Source organism: Polypterus senegalus, chromosome 9, assembly GCF_016835505.1.
Source record: "Polypterus senegalus isolate Bchr_013 chromosome 9, ASM1683550v1, whole genome shotgun sequence".
Lineage (NCBI taxonomy): Eukaryota > Metazoa > Chordata > Cladistia > Polypteriformes > Polypteridae > Polypterus > Polypterus senegalus.
The window spans coordinates 9,796,075-9,814,743 of NC_053162.1; the positions used below are offsets into that span (position 1 = coordinate 9,796,075).

Below are 18,669 nucleotides of genomic sequence, written 5' to 3' on the forward strand. Positions count from 1 at the left end.
TTTCCATCTTTATCCTTTATCACCCTAACCTGCTGCACATCTTTCCCAGCTTGGTCCCTCTGTCTAGCCAATCGGTCCTTTTCTCCCTCCTTAGTGTCCAACCTCTCATACAACTCATCATACGCCTTTTCTTTAGCCTTCACCTCTCTCTTCACCTTACATCTTATTTCCTTGTACTCTTGTCTACTTTCTGCATCTCTCTCTGACTATTCCACTTCTTCTTTGCCATCCTCTTCCTCTGTATACTCTCCTGTATTTCCTCATTCCACCACCAGGTTTCCTTTTCCTCCTTCCTCTGTCCAGATGTCACCCCAAGCACCCTCCTTGCTGTCACTCTTACTACATCTGCTGTAGTTTCCCAGCTGTCTGGTAACTCTTCATTGCCACCCAGTGCCTGTCTCACCTCCTCCCTAAACTCAACCTTGCAATCTTCCTTTTTCAACTTCCACCACTTGATCCTTGGCTCTGCCCTCCCTCTCCTCCTCTTCTTGATCTCCAATGTCATCCTACAGACCAACACCCTATGCTGCTTAACTACACTTTCCCCTGCCACCACTTTGCAGTCTTCAATCTCCTTCAGATCAGCTCCTCTGCATAGGATGTAATCTATCTGTGTGCATCTTCCTTCACTCTTGAATGTCACCTTATGTTCCTACTTCTTCTTAAAATACGTATTTACCAAGGCCATGTCCATCCTTTTGGCAAAATCCACTATCCTCTGACCTTCTTCATTCCTCTCCTTGACACCATACCTACCCATCACCTCCTCATCTCCTCTGTTGTTCTTCACCAACATGCCCATTGAAATCCGCTCCAGTCACCACTTTCTGTACATCACTTCATCCAACTCACTCCAAAAATCTTCTTTCTCATCCATTGCACACCCAACTTGCGGTCATATGCACTAACAACATTCATCATCACACCTCCAATTTCCAGCTTCATAATCATTACTCGGTCTGACACTCTTTTCACCTCCAGAACACTCTTGACATACTGTTCCTTCAGAATAACTCCTACTCCATTTCTCCTCCCATCCACACCATGATAGAACAATTTGAATCCACCTCCAATCCACCTGGCCTTACTCCCCTTCCATTTAGTCTCTTGAACACACAATATATCAGCCTTCCTTCTCTCCATCATATCTGCTGACTCTCTCCCCTTGCCAGTCATAGTGCCGACATTCGAAGTTCTAACCCTCAGTTCCACTCTCTTTACTTTACTCCTCTCCTCCTGCCTCCGGACATGCCTCCCCCCTCTTCTTCTCCTTCTACGGCCAACAGTAGCCCAATTTCTGCCAGCACCCTGTTGGTTAACAGTACTGGTTAACCCAGGCCTCGACCGATCCAGTATGAAAATTTGTATTGTTGTCCGCATATTGATTTGGCAAAATTTTTCACCGGATGCCCTTCCTAACGTAACCCTCCCCATTTATCCGGGCTTGGGACTGGCACGAAGAAACACACTGGTTTGTGCATCCACTGTGGCTGGTTTCTCTCACTCTAACACTCAAATCCTTTAAATCGGGACTGAGCAACGTCTGTGGTCCGGGGGGGCTACAGTGGCGTCAGGTTTTGTTCCAAACTGATTGCTTCATGTGAAATCATTCCCTGCCGCTGAAGCACTTATTGCTCATGTGACATTTTTCTGCTTCATTTTCGTGGTCTCGCTTGTTAAGATTTTGAGCCCTTCGCTGCTTATTTTCATCTTAAACTGCTGTATTCATTGTTTGAACTGCTCTTTTTTAACAATAAGATGGCAAATGACAAAGGAGGGCGGCACAGTGGCGCAATGGTAGCGCTGCTGCCTTGCAGTTAGGAGACCCGGGTTCGCTTCCGGGGTCCTCCCTGCGTGGAGTTTGCATGTTCTCCCCGTGTCTGCGTCGGTTTCCTCCCACAGTCCAAAGACATGCAGGTTAGGTGGATTGGCGATTCTAAATTGGCCCGTGTTTGTGTGTGTCCTGCGGTGGGTTGGCACCCGGCCCAGGATTGGTTCCTGCCTTGTGCCCTGTGTTGGCTGGGATTGGCTCCAGCAGACCCCCGTGACCCTGTATTCGGATTCAGCGGGTTAGAAAATGGATGGATGGATGACAAAGGAAGCAGCAGTTCTCCATGGAGCTTGTCTCCATTTCCACCCGTGTGTATTCATCATTCCTTGTTTGGTTTAATGAAGGACTCAGAAGAAAACTGAAGAGAAACTGAAGAACTGAAAATTACTCATCCATTTTAGGCTTCACATCACTTGGATGATACGTGTGTCGTTAGAAAGGGAAAAGAAAATCTCTGATTTAAGAATGAACTTGAGTGACATGGTAGAGTTAAAACACTAACAAGCCATTAAAATAAAGAAGATCTTTTATTTTTTGGCGAGGATTGGCGCCTAATGAAGTCTAATGGAACAAAAATCTGCAGCCCTCCAGGATCGGAGGGGGCCACCCTTGTTATATGGTGTCCTTCAGCAGCAGCACCAGGCAGAGCATAATCAATCAGTCCTTACATTTTATAGCTCCTTTCTGCAATTACAATGAATTAATCAATATCCATTAATCAATAACTGTTTTACTGGATGTGGTATTCTTTAGCAACAGACACCCCTGGTTTATCAATCAGTCAATAAACTTTTCTTAATGTTTCACCCATCAAGCACATTTTGAGTTGCCAATTAACCTAATCTGCATGTCTTTGGCTGTGACTTCAGTGAGGCAAATGCAAAGGGACACATGCAAGCTTAATAGAGACTCTGGAGCGGATAGGCACCAGTGCCAACCACTGTGCCACCATCATCATTAATAGAACGATTCGTTATTAATTGGGACTTTAGATCATGATGACATTATATTTCTATGTTTTCAGCTAATGTAAGAGCAGCAACATAGCAATAATAATAATACTACCGCGTAATATTACACTTTCTACATAGCATGTTGACGGTTATGGCTCAGATTTTGGGTATTCCAGCTTTATTTTTAAATAGTATTTTTAGGATAGTGTTGAATACTGTCATTACCTTGAGAAGCTCCGGCGCCTGTTTCTTCAGCTTCTCCATCTTCCACTCATTCTCGCACGGGTTAAGCGATGATGGTGGAGCGGTGCACGAGCACTTGCAGTCCGAGCCGGAGCTGACCGTCTCCACCGTGTAGAAGTCTTCCACTCGCATGCTCCCGTCCTTGACCCGACTGCAGGCGTCCCGGCTCAGGGGCCTCATGATGCACTTGCAGCGGCAGTCAGAGCCTTCTGAAGTCATCCTCACCTGGTCCACTTCGCCAAACACCTGAAGATACAGGAAAGAAAAAAGCTGGCTGAGAACAGTCATGCCTACATTGGCAGCAGGTGAGCGGGCACTGCAAACAAACAAACAAACAAAATCTTCCTTTCATTTCACTACACGTAAGCTCATTTCTTATATGCACCATTTTGGCACTTTCCTCACATTGATATCACTTTTCACTTTTTTTAAATTAATGTAATGACGAAGACCTGAGCGTTAATGTTTTCAGAGCATCATCTATTGTAATGTATTTTGTAATGCATGTAGGAGTTAAATGCATTGCATTTCTCATTCCAACAGATGGTGCATTACGCACATTTGTAGTAAAAAAAATGCTTGTGCTGCACCATCTGTTGGAATGACAAATGCAATGCATATGTCTCTGTTGTATGCCACTAGGTATGGGATTCTGCTGTGCCATCTGTTGGAATGACAAATGCAAAGAATAAGGGATTCTGTTTTGCCACTTGTTGGACTGGAAAATGCAATGCATATGTCTCTGTTGTATGCCATTTCGTTCCGGATTCTGCTGCGCCATCTGCATCCGGAAAGTATTCACAACACATCACTTTTTCCACATTTTGTTATGTTACAGCCTTATTCCAAAATGGATTACATTCATTTCTTTCCTCAGAATTCTACACACAACACCCCATAATGACAATGTGAAAAAAGTTTACTTGTGATTTTTGCAAATTGATTAAAAATAAAAAAATTGAGAAATCACATGTACATAAGTATTCACAGCCTTTGTCATGAAGCTCCAAATTGAGCTCAGGTTCATCCTGTTTCCCCTGATCATCCTTGAGATGTTTAATTGGAGTCCACCTGTGGTCAATTCAGTTGACTGGACATGACTTGGAAAGGCACACACCTGTCTATAGAAGGTCCCACAGTTGACAGTTCATGTCAGAGCACAAACCAAGCATGAAGTCAAAGGAATTGTCTGTAGACCTCCGAGACAGGATTGTCTCGAGGCACAAATCTGGGGAAGGTTACAGAAAAATTTCTGCTGCTTTGAAGGTCCCAATGAGCACAGTGGCCTCCATCATCTGTAAGTGGAAGAAGTTCGAAACCACCAGGACTCTTCCTAGAGCTGGCCAGCCATCTAAACTGAGCGATGGGGGGAGAAGGGCCTTAGTCAGGGAGGTGACCAAGAACCCGATGGTCACTCTGTCAGAGCTCCAGAGGTCCTCTGTGGAGAGAGGAGAACCTTCCAGAAGGACAACGATCTCTGCAGCAAGCCACCAATCAGGCCTGTATGGTAGAGTGGCCAGATGGAAGCCACTCCTTAGTACAAGGCACATGGCAGCCCGCCTGGAGTTTGACAAAAGGCACCTGAAGGACTCTCAGACCATGAGAAACAAAATTCTCTGAATTCTGTGAATGCCAGGCGTCACGTTTGGTAGAAACCAGGCACCGCTCATCACCAGGCCAATACCATCCCTACAGTGAAGCATGGTGGTGGCAGCATCATGCTGTGGGGATGTTTTTCAGCGGCAGGAACTGGGAGACTAGTCAGGATAAAGGGAAAGATGACTGCAGCAATGTACAGAGACATCCTGGATGAAAACCTGCTCCAGAGCGCTCTTGACCTCAGACTGGGGCGATGGTTCATCTTTCAGCAGGACAACGACCCTAAGCACACAGCCAAGATATCAAAGGAGTGGCTTCAGGACAACTCTGTGAATGTCCTTGAGTGGCAAGCCAGAGCCCAGACTTGAATCAGATTGAACATCTCTGGAGAGATCTTAAAATGGCTGTGCACCGACACTTCCCATCCAACCTGATGGTGCTTGAGAGGTGCTGCCAAGAGAAATAGGCAAAACTGGGCAAGGATAGATGTGCCAAGCTTGTGGCATCATATTAAAAAAAAAGACTTGAGGCTGGAATTGCTGCCAAAGGTGCATCGACAAAGTATTGAGCAAAGGCTGTGAATACTTACAGTATGTACATGGGGTTTCTCAGTTTTTTTTATTTTTAATAAATTTGCAAAAACCTCAAGTAAACTTTTTTCACGTTGTCATTATGGGGTGTTGTGTGTAGAATTCTGAGGAAAAAAAATGAATTTAATCCATTTTGGAATAAGGCTGTAACATAACAAAATGTGGAAAAAGTGATGCGCTGTGAATACTTTCCGGATGCACTGTAAGTCTCTGTTGTATGCCATTTTGGTATGGGACTCTGCTGTACCATCTGTTGGAATGACAAATGTAATTCATACGTCTTTGTTCTATGCCATTTGCTATGGGGTTTGTTAAGACAGAGTTAAAGTTTCTGATACACCATTTGTTGGAAACACAACACAAGGCATTATTTTTGCTACAAATGTTTGTGATGTGCCATTGGTTGGAATGACAGATTCACAGCAACTGGACAGACATAAAGACACTTGTCCTTTTATTACGGTGGATTTGTTGACTTGCACTGCGCATTATTTTTTGGACACTGTTTAATAAGCTACAGTACACCAAGGACATTTGAAGCACCAGATTTGCTTGTGTATGTGTCCTCATTGTCTTAGCTATACCAATGTCAATGTGCTATCAATGTCAAGGTTCAAGAAGGAGGTTATGCCGGCTGCAGACAACCTGGGCACAACCCAGTGGCACTGACTTCCAGGGCCTGACTAGGGATAGCCTTTAATCCACTTATAGTGGGTCACATTTAATGAAGGAGCTGAAGTGCATGCAGATGGTTGGAGACTCACAGCCCCGCTGATGTATTCCACGCCTCATTAGCTTCCTGAGCCTCGGCCTTTACTCAGACGAAAATCATTTGCGGTCCACGGCAGCATCCGCCCGGAAAGAAAAGCCACGTGCCTGTCTTGAAAGAAAATATTTTACCTCTGGCTTCATGTTGCTTGTGCAGGAAGAAAGTCTGCTTTTGTTGTTCGTACTATGAAAGTGACGGCCATGACTACTGTGTATGACAAGAGGATCAGTTCATGTGACTGATTTTTCATTATGTTAACATCAAAGGAGTGTTGCAGCACCCCAAAAATAGCCTAACAAAACACAAGTCCCGGGTTCAAACAATTGATTTATTGTACAAAATATCTTTACGGGTCATTAAAAATGTCAAGTCCAGTACAGTTCTTTCTTTCTTCCTTCTTTGTTCCGTCCTCCAGGCAAGTGTTGTCCAGCACCTCTCCCGACTCTGACCCCCTGTACTGAAGCAGAGCCACTTCCTTATGCAGGGCCAGGAAGTACTTCCGGTGTCATGAGACGGTGTGTCGGAAGCAGAAGTCCCATAAAGCAGGAACCATTAATCCTTTCGGTGCCCCCATGGAGGCCCCAATGGAACCCAACAGGGCTGTTTCATGGGATTATAGTTCCCAACATGCCCTGTGGGTACCCATAGAGGTACCTTAACTCAGGGATGCTGCCACTTAGTGTTTTGAGGGAAAAAAATAACCTGAATAAGTTGTCTTCCCTGTCCTTTCATCACACTGGCCTCCCAGACGGGTAAGGATCCTTGTACAGTCCTTGCCAGGGTGCCAGTCCCTGCATGTCATCCATTACAATGTTTATCCCGCTTTTTATCCCCAGTAAAGTTAAAATCAAGCAATAAGAGGGGGGGGTCCCAGTAAAGTTAAGGTCAAGCAATAAGAGGGGGGGTCCCCAGTAAAGTTAAGGTCAAGCAATAAGAGAGGGGGTCCCCAATAATGTTAAAATCAAGCAATAAGAGAGGGGGTCCCCAGTAAAGTTGTCAAGCAATAAGAGAGAGGGGGGCCACCAGTAAAGTTAAAATCAAGCAATAAGAGAGGGGGGTCCACAAGTAAAGTTAAGGTCAAGCAATAAGAGAGAAGGGAGACCACCAGTAATGTCCAGTCCCCTGCGGTGCTCCTGTATTGCTGACCACAATGTCAGACCTGCAGTTCCTGAGACGCACAGAGGTCTGTCTGTAAGATAGTCCACGATCCATGCCACCAGGTGTGAATCTACTCCCATCTCTGTCAGCTTGTCCCTAAGGAGCAGAGGTTGGATGGTGTTGAAGGCCCCAGAGAAGTCCAAAACCTAATAATTCTTACAGCACAACTGCCTCTGTCCAAGTGGGAGAGGGATCGGTGTAGCATATAGATGATGGCATCCTCCGTTCCCACCTTCTCCTGGTATGCAAACTGCAGAGGGTCGAGGGCATGGCAGACCTGTGGCCGCTCCATGGTCTTCATCACATGTGACCTCAGAGTGACAGGCCGGAAGTCATTCAGCTCACCAGGACGTGATACTTTTGGGACTAGGGTGATGCAAGATGTTTTCCAAAGCCTAGGGACTCTCCCCTGTACTGGGTGCAGTTTTTATCTCCAGGCTACAAAAAGGACATAGCAGCACAAGAGAAAGGTCCAAAGAAGAGCAACAAGGCTGATTCCAGGGGACTACAGGGGATGAGTTATGAGGAAAGATTAAAACAGCTGAGCCTTAAGGAGATGAAGAGGAGACCTGACTGAAGTGTGAAAAATAATGAAGGGAATTAGTCCAGTGAGGTTGGTCAAGACGTGGACTTTAAAATGAGTTCATCAAGAACACGGGGATACAGTTGGAAACTTGTCAAAAGTAAATTTCGCCCAGACATGAGGGTTTTTCTTTACACAAAGAACGATAGACACTTGGAATAAGCAACCAAGTAGTGTGGTGGACATTAAGACTTTAAGGACTTTCAAAACTCGACTTGGTGTTTGTTTAGAAGAAATAAGTGGACAGGACTGGCGAGCTTTGTTGGGCTGAATGGCCTGCTCTCATCCATAGTGTTCTAATGTTTTATTCCTGTGAGTGATTGTGTAGGTGGGGGTCCCAGTGGGCTGCTTTGCCTGGGGGGCCTATAATGCTGTTAAGACGGCCCTGTACTAGAGTTATCCTTCGTGTGCTCCCCCTAGTGTTTAATACTTTTTGCCACCTTGGGTTCTCTTATGATTTGAGCGCCCCCTACCGTTCACCCCATGTAATACCTCAAGGTGGCAGTAATGAGTGCCGTTTTCCCTGAAGACATCATTTACAGGCTAAAAGAAGATGCCAAACAGGCTTCTTAATAAATCAAAGCCACTATGCCACCCGAAGTAAATAAATGATGTTATATGAGCCCCTCGATAAGTCCAGGAAGGCGGGGAGGAGGTGGGCCTCACAGATTATTAACTTCAAACTCCAGCTCTCCCAAGCATTCCATTTCCTATTCATCTCTCGTGTTGACACTTTTCCCATCGTAAAAAGCAACACCCGCCCTCATCTTTCGGTCATGGCTTACCCTTTCACGTCTGCCATTTAAAACCTAAGAGGTCACGTCTTCGCATCCCTTTAAGTGAGGGGGTCAAGTGATGACCCTTGATTCTGACTGATATTTTTGCATCAGTCGGGCCAGCAGATCCAGTTAATGAAGAGGCACACATTTCTCCCCTTATCAGATCTGTCAAGTGAGGCAGGGAATCGCAACACAGGCCCTCATTGAAGCCGGCTAATTGCTGAGCCGCCATTGAAGGCCGACCAAGTGGAAACGTCGTTAAAGGCCACGGCAGCGGATTAGCCCATCAAGTTAGGAACGGACGGCTTTACTCAAGTGCCCCGCACTCGGCGGCTTCTTTTGTGATGGCGGGCACCCTCTGCCACTCAGATTTCCAGCAGGCTCCTTGGGAAGACTTCATGCCATGCTGTTAGCAACGTCTCAAGTACAAAGGCCGAGGTCGCCAAGGAGAAGGGCCTCATTCAGTTCAGGATCAGCCAGTCAAAACTTCTGTACACAGAGACCTGAAGCCCACCAAAACCCCCCACCTACCCACCCCTTAAAGTCAAGGCAGTCTCTGTGGAAACATCTACTTATAGGCTGGCGCGCTGAATTTCAACTTGCAAGGTACAGAACTTCAGAAACTTGAGAAATAAATGAATACTAGTAGAGGCTAAAGGGTGAGAGCTTCATACAAATGTATTTTACAGAATATAGCGCCTTGCTAGTAGTCGGGTGACTTAGCAGTTGCACATGACACATGGATTTGCATTCTGAATCTTGGAATTTCTTTACCACCCTGTTCTCCAGTGCAGTGTCATGGTAGACATTGGGCGAGGTACTGGTGCCCTGTCCACGGCTGGCTCTCAGCTTGTGCCCAGTGCTGCTAGGATAAGCTCTGGCACTTTTAAAACTGACGGAAGGAAGGAAGGACCAATGGAAGAACAGAAGAACAGGATGTAACCTACCAGCATCCCGATGAGTGTTGGTTACTGAATTGTACCCACTGCTGCCTACCAAAACCTGAACTGGTACATAAAATGGATGGATGGATGGATGGAATAAAAATAGACAGAATAGAAAAAGAGGGGAGAGGATACTTTTCCATCCATCCATCCATTATCCAGCCCGCTATATCCTAACTACAGGGTTACCGGGGGTCTCCTGGAGCCAATCTCAGCCAACACAGGGTGCAAGGCAGGAAACAAATCCCAGGCAGGGTGCCAGTCCACCGCAGGGCACATTTCTATTTATTTTTTTTACTATTATTAAAGTGCTACTCTGCTGACCCAGCTCTCTTTCTCATGGGCTGATTTGTTTCAAACTAGTTTTGTTAAACTTGACTTACGTGTATGGAATGTTTTTTGATTTTAATAAAATATTAATAAAGTTCACAGACACGGATGTACAGTGGGTTTAAAAAAGAATCCCCGCCTTTGAAATATTCCCATTTTTTTTGCTTTACAGCCTTAAATGTCAACACACAAACTAATATTTCTTCCCAGCTTTACTTACTCAATGCAACCTCTGACATCCAAATGAAAGACATCACAGCTACAGTTCAAAAAAATTGTAATAAAATCAAAAACAAGACCTACTGAGATTAATAAAGGGTCACCCCAGGTGTGTCAATGTCATTTTGCTGACCCACCTTTTGCTTTAATGCCAGCCTTGAGTCTGTTGATTCTTCTCTCTCGGCTTTGCACACCTACAGTAGATTGAGCCCACTCAGTATTTGCCCCCCACTCTTCTTTACAGTTGAACTGTTCAAGTTCAGTCACATTGGATGGTGAGTGTTGGTGGTCTGCTGTCTTCAGATCTTTCCACAGATTTTCAGTGTGATTTAGGTCTGGGCTCTGACTGGCCACACCAGGACATTCACTTTGTTCTCCTTCATCCACTGGGTTGTCCAATTTGCTGTGTGCTTCGGGTCGTTTGTCGTATTGAAAGGTGAACAATCTGCCCATCTTCAACTTTCTGGCAGAGGGTAGCAGGTTTTCCTCAAGAATCTGATGGTATTTTGCCCCATCCATTTCTCCATATACCCTAATGAGAGCCCCAGGGCCCCCCACAATAGGATGCTGCCACCACCATGCTTTACTGTTGATATGGTGTGTTGTGGATGGTGAGCTTCACTGGTGTACCATTTGGTATTGAGACCAAATAGTTGGATTTTGGTCTCATCTGACCAGAAGACCATTTTTCCACTTGGCATCAGAATCTTCAAGGTGCATTCTGGCAAACCTCAGACGAGCCTAAATGAGGCCTTTCTTGAGAAGTGCGACCCTCCCGAACAAGCCACAATTGTGGAGCGCTTGTGATATTGTTGTCACCTGCACACAATGACCACTCTTTGCCATCAAATCCTGTAGCAACTCCTTCAAAGTGACCATTGGACTCTCAGTAGCCTCTCTTACCAGTTTCCTCCTTGCTTTTCCATCCAGTTTGGAGGATCCAGGGAGGGTCCTAGTCGTACCAAACACTTCTTTATGATGGACTTTGCTGAGCTCCTTGGGACTGATAAAGCCTTTGAGATGTTTTGGTCTCCATCTCCTGCCTTATGTCCGTCCACAACTCTATCCCTGAGATCTTTTGAAAGTGGCTTGTTACCCGTAGTCAGCTGTTTGCTATCAGTTGCACTACCAAGGGAGGGAATGAATGGACCAGGAACAGCTTCACTAATCACACCGATCACAACTGAGCACAGGTGGGAGGAAGCCAGTAACCATGTAGCGGGGCTACATGCCAATAGTGTTTTCAATGTAATGTGTGTGTCAGTGAATGTCGTCCCCGTAAATACAGGGGGGACTGATGATGGAGAGACACCGCAGCCCCAAGATGGAAAGCACCTGTTTACAATCAATCAATTACAGCCGGCTTATTACTATATACACAATCAGGAGGGAAGAGAGTGAAGAAGGAGAAAGACGGAGATTACGTTTTCACCACAACAAACCAACTTTACCTGCTGTTTTCCACATCGCGCATTTGGTACCAGTTAGTTTTTCATTCCGCCAGACCCCGGGGTTGGACTACATTAACCACCACATGCCAAGGATTCACGGTGAGGTCGTTTTTCCAGAAAATTCAAACACATCACTTATCTGTTGACCAGTCATCCGTATTCAGGACAGTTATATACTCGGACTCAGGTTCACTGTCATTGACATTTTCTATATTCATTCATTGTTATTTGTGTTTTGTGTTTGTTATATGTTACTGGGACAAGGGAGGGTTTGTTATTGTATATATGGTGTTGTCACGTTGTTGCTTTGGTGGTGGGATATACATATCTATATATATATATATATATATATATATATATATATATATATATATATATATATATGTGTGTATATAGTGACAGAAAGGGGGCGCTGTCGTCCCCTTGAACCCTCAGACCAGACGCCAGACACCAGATAAAAGTCCAATAAATTATTTTATTCGGATAATAATGTGCACCAAGCACTCTCCACTCCACAATACTCATAAATAATCATTCAACAATCAATAATCAAATCCTCCACTCCCAGACGCTTTGTCACCCTTCCTGCCAACTCAGCTCAACGCTGGGATTTCCCGCGGTGCTTTTTATAGTCCTCGACCCAGAAGTGCTTCTGATCCTCCCAGTCCATGTGATTCTTAGCACTTCCAGGTCAGTTCAAAACTCCTCTTCTCCTCAGCCCGGAAGTATATCATCTCTTCCGTTTCCATTATTGTGAATTGCTTCCAGTCTATATGGATAGTGCAAGTCCCTGGGCCTCCCTGCAGCGTCCCCTGGCGGCGCCCACGGTATCCAGCAGGGCTGTGAAGAAAGACTCCAAGGTCCATAATGTCCTGCTGGAATTCGGGACACCTCCATGTTGCCGGGAGGGCTCCATTTATCGGCGTGGGTGAATTGGGCCGAGATGAATGGACAGCCATATACCACTATACATATATATATATATGCATATATACTGTATATACACTGTATTTACTCGTATACCACGCGCCCTCATGTAAGACGCGCACCCTAATTTTTACGAAGAAAAAAGTTTTGCCCCATGTACGACGCAGATTGTGATTGTATAGGAAGCATTTAGAGAGAGAGAGAGAGAGAGAGCTGTCGAGCGAGAGAGAGAGCGCAAGTGAGCGAGCGAGACAGAGAGAGAGCGCGAGTGCACGAGCAAGCGAGTGAGAGAGAGAGAGAGAGGAACCCAAGCAGAAGAAGTAAACATTACAGAATTACATTTCCTTGTGTAAGATATGCACCCTAATTTTTATAAAGAAAATCATGAAAAAAGTTTTGCCCCGTGTACGACGCGTGTTGTGATTGTATAGGAAGCGTTTAGAGAGAGACAGAGAGCGCTGTCGAGCAAGAGCGCGAGGGCGCGAGCAAGCGAGCGAGAGAGAGAGGAGCCCAAGCAGAAGAAGTAAACATTACAGAATTACATTTACTCGTGTATGACGTGCACCTGATTTTCTAATGCTAATTTTCGGGAAAAAATGTGCATGTGGTACACGTGTAAATACAGTATATAATAAAATGCACCATTTATTTTTCATAAATAAACACCAGCTTCACAGTCCCGAACAACACACAATGCATACAGCAAATAAATCACCACAATTTGACCTCTCTATCACAGTCCTTGGACGCCTGTCTCCTCCTGGAAGCTTCGTCCTACTCCCGCTCCTGACTCGGGCTCTCCGACTGCAAGGAGGCGGCCCCTTTTATTCCCGCCGGGATGTGCTCCAGGTGACTAATGACGATTTTCCGGCAGCACTTCCTGGTGTGGCGGAAGTGCTGCCCTTTGCCCCGGAAGCACTCCGGGCGTCCGTGGCAGGTTCTTCTGCCATCTTGCCGGGTGTGGCGGAAGTATCTGTTTCCGGGTTCCATGAGTCTGAAAGCGCCCCCTAGTGCAGGCCACGGGTCCCAATGAGGTAAATCCTTTTCCCTCTTTTCCTGTAATTCTTTTATAGTCCAGGGTGGTTGCCCTCTCGTGTCCCAGAAGCTTTTAATGTCCACTTCCGGTCCTTCCAGGCATCCTGGCCAAGTAAGTAAGTAACATGATAGTTATAATTTGATACTAACCCTCACCTATTCTGTTTCTCTTCTCGGTACTCAAATGTGGCACTTGGTGCCCACCTGCCAAGTTGTTGTGCCTGCTTATGGTAAAGTCATCCCTGATGGAGGATCGCTGGAATCATGGGAAAGAGAGGTCCTTTCATCGGATTGGCTGACCCAGCACTGTTTCAGCTGTGGAATAGCCAAATGGGGGAGGCAATTTGATGGACAAGGTCTCCAGGATTACAAACAAATCCAAATCATATTATGTGATGTCATCCATTGTTAAATTCTGCTACGTACTTCTAAAATTTTTATTTTTATACTGTATTGAGGATTTGTTCTGTTCTGTGTATTGTATTGTATTGTATTGTATTGACCCCCTTCTTTTTGACACCCACTGCACGCCCAACCTACCTGGAAGGGGGTCTCTCTTTGAACTGCCTTTCCTAAGGTTTCTTCCATTTTTTTCCCTACTGGGATTTTTTTGGGAGTTTTTCCTTGTCTTCTTTGAGAGTCAAGGCTGGGGGGCTGTCAAGAGGCAGGGCCTGTTAAAGCCCACTGCAGCACTCCTTGTGTGATTTTGGGCTATGCAACAAATAAATTGTATTGTATTGTATTGTAAGCACCCCTATATATATATATATATATATATATATATATATATATATATATATATATATATATATATATATATATATATATATATATATATATACTGTATACTGTATATACTTAATTCATATATTTATCCACCTATTTTTACATTTTTGCTTTTGTGTACTTATGTTTAAACCATCGATTGTGGGGAAAATTGTATTTGTTAGAGGTATGGCTTGGTATTTATAGATTAGCCTCAGTAATTTATCAAGGCCACAGGTCATGGAAGTGTAGCTGCCAGCTGGGTAAGGGGTCGGCCGTTACAAACACAATGGAAATGGTGGGCACTGACACCTGATTGAGTTTGGGGGGGGTGATCCTTTATTAATCTCAGGATTTCTTGTTTTTGATTTGTTAAAATTCTTCTGAGCTGTAGCTGTGATATCTTTCACTTGGATGTTATAGATTGCATTCAGTAAGTAAAGCTGGAAAAAATGGTTTATGTGTTTTCATTTAAGGCTGTAAAGCAACAACAATGGGAATATTTCGAAGGGGGGGATTCTTTTCTATACCCACTGTATATGTGAGAAATTTTGGAGAGCCGGAAGGTGGGAGGGCATTCCACATTCAAAGTATGCAGACATGCGTTAAAATGAAAACTACAGTATTTGGGGGGTTCAGGGTCCCCATGTGTCCTGAGCTGCTGGGATACGCGTCACACCCCTAAAGTGGGCATGTGAGGTAGAAAAGTGATGGATGGATGGATGTTTTATTGTTGATAGCATAATGATTAATGGGCGGCACGGTGGCGCAGTGGTAGCGCTGCTGCCTCGCAGTTAGGAGACCCGGGTTCGCTTCCCGGTCCTCCCTGCGTGGAGTTTGCATGTTCTCCCCGTGTCTGCGTGGGTTTCCTCCCACAATCCAAAGACATGCAGGTTAGGTGGATTGGCGATTCTGAATTGGCCCGTGTGTGTGTCCTGCGGTGGGTTGGCACCCTGCCCAGGATTGGTTCCTGCCTTGTGCCCTGTGTTGGCTGGGATTGGCTCCAGCAGACCCCCGTGACCCTGTATTCGGATTCAGCGGGTTAGAAAATGGATGGATAATGATTAATAGCTCTGCTTCCGCTGAAGTACAACATTTGTTTTTATGGCACATTTTCATACAACTCAAAGTGCTTTACAAGATGTTTATAAAAATTAAAAATACAAAAATAAGATTTAGGCAATACAACATAACAAAGAATAAAGTAAGGTCCAATGGCCAGGGAGAACAGAAAAAAAAAAAACTCCAGAAAGCTATGGAGAAAAAAAAACAAAATCTGCAGGGGCTCCAAGGCCACAAGACCACCCAGCCCACCTAACATGAATGATCTCAATCACTCCTCATGGTTTTCAGGCTTCACGTGGAAGAACTTGATGATGAGGGTCATGTGGGCCTCTGCCCTTCAATCCACCAATGGAGGGTCTGCACGGTGCCCTGATCCGTAACCTACGTTCAGACGCCACGTCACTCTGTGCCCACGTGGACGTTTCATGCTCTCTACACGTCTTTGCTTCTGGTGCCCAGTCACTGGTTTATCAGTGGGTGCCAAGCATCCCATCCAGGAGGGTTAAACTCAGAATTTTCAGTCAGAAAATGAAGGGATGAACGGACGTGGGAATGTGCAGAGCGCCTCACGGTGTCACTGCTCACTCCTGCACTTTTACTGAATGAAGATTTCGGCTTTTGACTGAAGACTTTGGTTTGCTTTTAATGAGGCATTTGCTGTCAAAATTAAAGGAGGACCTGGAAAAACAACCTTCTAAAAATAACTCTATAAACCCAAGGAAGGCAGATGTTCACAAGTCTCAGGGTGGTAATTACAAAGTGGCTCTTACTGGGAGTCGGGGACGGCAATATGGCATTATAGGGGGATTACCATTCAGACAGCATTCAGGCGGTAAGCTCAGCCCACCATTCTGACTCCCTGGGTGCCTCTTGGATATTAAACCCCCCTGAAGCCCTGAGGATTTATAAACTGCTACGGATAAAAAAAAACTCTCTAGTATACAATATGCTGAATGAACGCTCTGGGAGGAATTTGAAATTCTAGGTGGGCTACATGTTCACGCTGAGGGTGGGGAATGATGGGCCGGGCTGTTAGTGCAGATTCAGGAGGACAAGTTTGGATTCCATACCCCGTCGTGGTTTGTGTGCTGCTTTGCATGTTCTCCTTGTGTTCCTCGTATTATGTGATATCATCTACAGTAATTCTGCTCTGTACTTATCATATTGTATTGGTTTGTATTGACCCCCACTGCAAACCCAACCTACCTGGAAAGGGGTCTCTCTTTGAAATGCCTCTCCTGAGGTTTCTTCCATTTTTTTTTTGCTTCAGGGTTTTTTTTTCCTTGTCTTTTTAGGGAGTCAAGGCTGGGGGGTCTGCTGTCAAAAGGCTGTTCTTGTGTGATTCTGGGCTACACAAAAATAAATTGTATTGTATGTGGTGGCACGGTGGTGCAGTGGTAGCACTGCAGTAAGGAGACCCTTGAGGGTTCGCTTCCTGGGTCCTCCCTGCGTGGAATTTGCATTTTCTCCCCGTGTCTGCGTGGGTTTCCTCCCACAGTCCAAAGACATGCAGGTTAGGTGCATTGGCAATCCTAAATTGTCCCTAGTGTGGGCTTAATGTGTGTGTCCTGCGGTGGGCTGGCGCCCTACCCGGGATTTGTTTCCTGCCTTGAGCCCTGGGATTGGCTCCAGTAGACCCCCGTGACCCTGTGTTAGGATATAGCAGGCTAGATAATGACTGACTGCACTATGAACGCTATTTTTATTTCCATTGGTGTTGGAATAAGCTTTTAAACACTATAAAACTGTCAGTGAACATGTCAGGAACACCTGGAAAAAAATGTTACAGAATATCTACAAGTAATATGTCCAGGAGCAGCATGGTGGCGCAGTGGTAGCGTTGCTGCCTCGTAGTTAGAGGAGACCTGGGTTGTGCTTGTTCTCCCCGTGTCTGCGTTTTTTTCCTCCCACAGTCCAAAGACATGCAGGTTAGGTGCATTGGCGATCCTAAATTGTCCCTTGTGTGGGCTTAATGTGTGTGTCCTGCGGTGGGCTGGCGCCCTACCCGGGATTTGTTTCCTGCCTTGAGCCCTGGGATTGGCTCCAGTAGACCCCCGTGACCCTGTAGCTAGGATATAGCGGGTTGGATAATGGATGGATGGATTGTATGTGGTGTGGCGGGCAGCTGGGGCCTCTGCCCGGCTGGGACGCCTCTTCTTTATATGGACCTGGGGAACAAGCATGGACTGAACAATACCTCCCCCAGGGTGTCAGGGCCAGATTAAGGTGGGTGCTATTGATGCTGCAGCATTAGGCTCATTCCTCAAATAGGCCCAGATGAAAACAGGCAAGAATTTTCCGGAAGCTGAACAGTTTTCCTTTGCTATATTAACCTCAAAATAATTCTTAGAATGAAATTTGAAGTCCCACTTTAAGAACGCCTTTCGGACACAGCGTTACTTATTATACTCTTACTATTGTTCTTTGCGCTGTGACGTAACTATAACGTCGTTGTGTTTATTGTTAACCGAAGATTTCAAGTTACTGCTATCAATTTAACGTTAAACAATTTACTTAGTAATTTAGCTGCGTTTTTTGCACTATCTTGGGGATTCTTGTCACTTTATTATTGTTCGGTACGTGTCACGTAGTAAATTTTTCACCTTGAAAGTTAGTTGTACTGTAAAAATCGATGGCTATTAAAATGGTTATCTGTAAAGGTAAAACTAAAAGCCGGCCTGCGGGCCCGGCATGGATGTTTAGAATTTTCAAAATCTTCGACAGGATTCTGATCTATTATGAAATTTAAATCGTGGACAAATTTTTACCCTCAAGAGCCTGAACTGAGTCACTTTGACCCAATGTCTCTGCACATTCATTTTTTCTTACTCGGTTTTGTAAGAGAATTGCAAAATTTTGTGTATTTGATTGTTAGGTTTTCTGCATTAAGTGCACTTTTCAGACAATTGCTATTGATGTTAATCTCGAGTTGTTACGATACTACGTCGTCATTATTATTCATGTTCAATAAAGGCTGGCTGGTTGCGTCGCAAGCAATTAAAGCTCCTTGGTTGGTCTGAGTGCGCGTGTACGGTGAGTGTCGAATGCACTGCACCGATGCCGAGATAAAATAGGTCTTTTTTGCGCTGCAGCATCAGGCCCAATTTCGTCTTAATCCAGCCCTGGGTGTGCCCAGCGGTGGGCTGGCATCCTGCCCGGGATTTGTTCCTGCCTTGCGCCCTGTGTTGCCTGGGATTGGCTCCAGCAGACCCCCGTGACCCTGTAGTTAGAATATAGCGGGTTGACTGACTGACAATGTATGGATTCCTTAAATGACTCAAAATAAAAAAATAAAAACTCTTACAACTTGAAAATTTCTCCAGTTATAACTCTTATCCTACAGACTTTTACATATATATCCATTTTTTTATATCCAAACCTAATTCAATCAATTTTTTATAAAACCAAACTTTTATATATCCAATATT

General features: G+C 45.0%; 1 protein-coding gene across 1 annotated transcript in view; it reads right to left on the bottom strand.

Annotated features, from left to right (window-relative positions):
* LOC120535107 (olfactomedin-like protein 2A) overlaps nucleotides 1-18,669 on the bottom strand; it is a 132,826-nt gene that overhangs the window by 77,179 nt on the left and 36,978 nt on the right. The window contains exon 2 of the mRNA XM_039762692.1: nucleotides 3,010-3,273. Coding sequence (XP_039618626.1) covers nucleotides 3,010-3,273 — 264 coding nt within the window. The remainder of the gene's footprint in view (nucleotides 1-3,009; nucleotides 3,274-18,669) is intronic.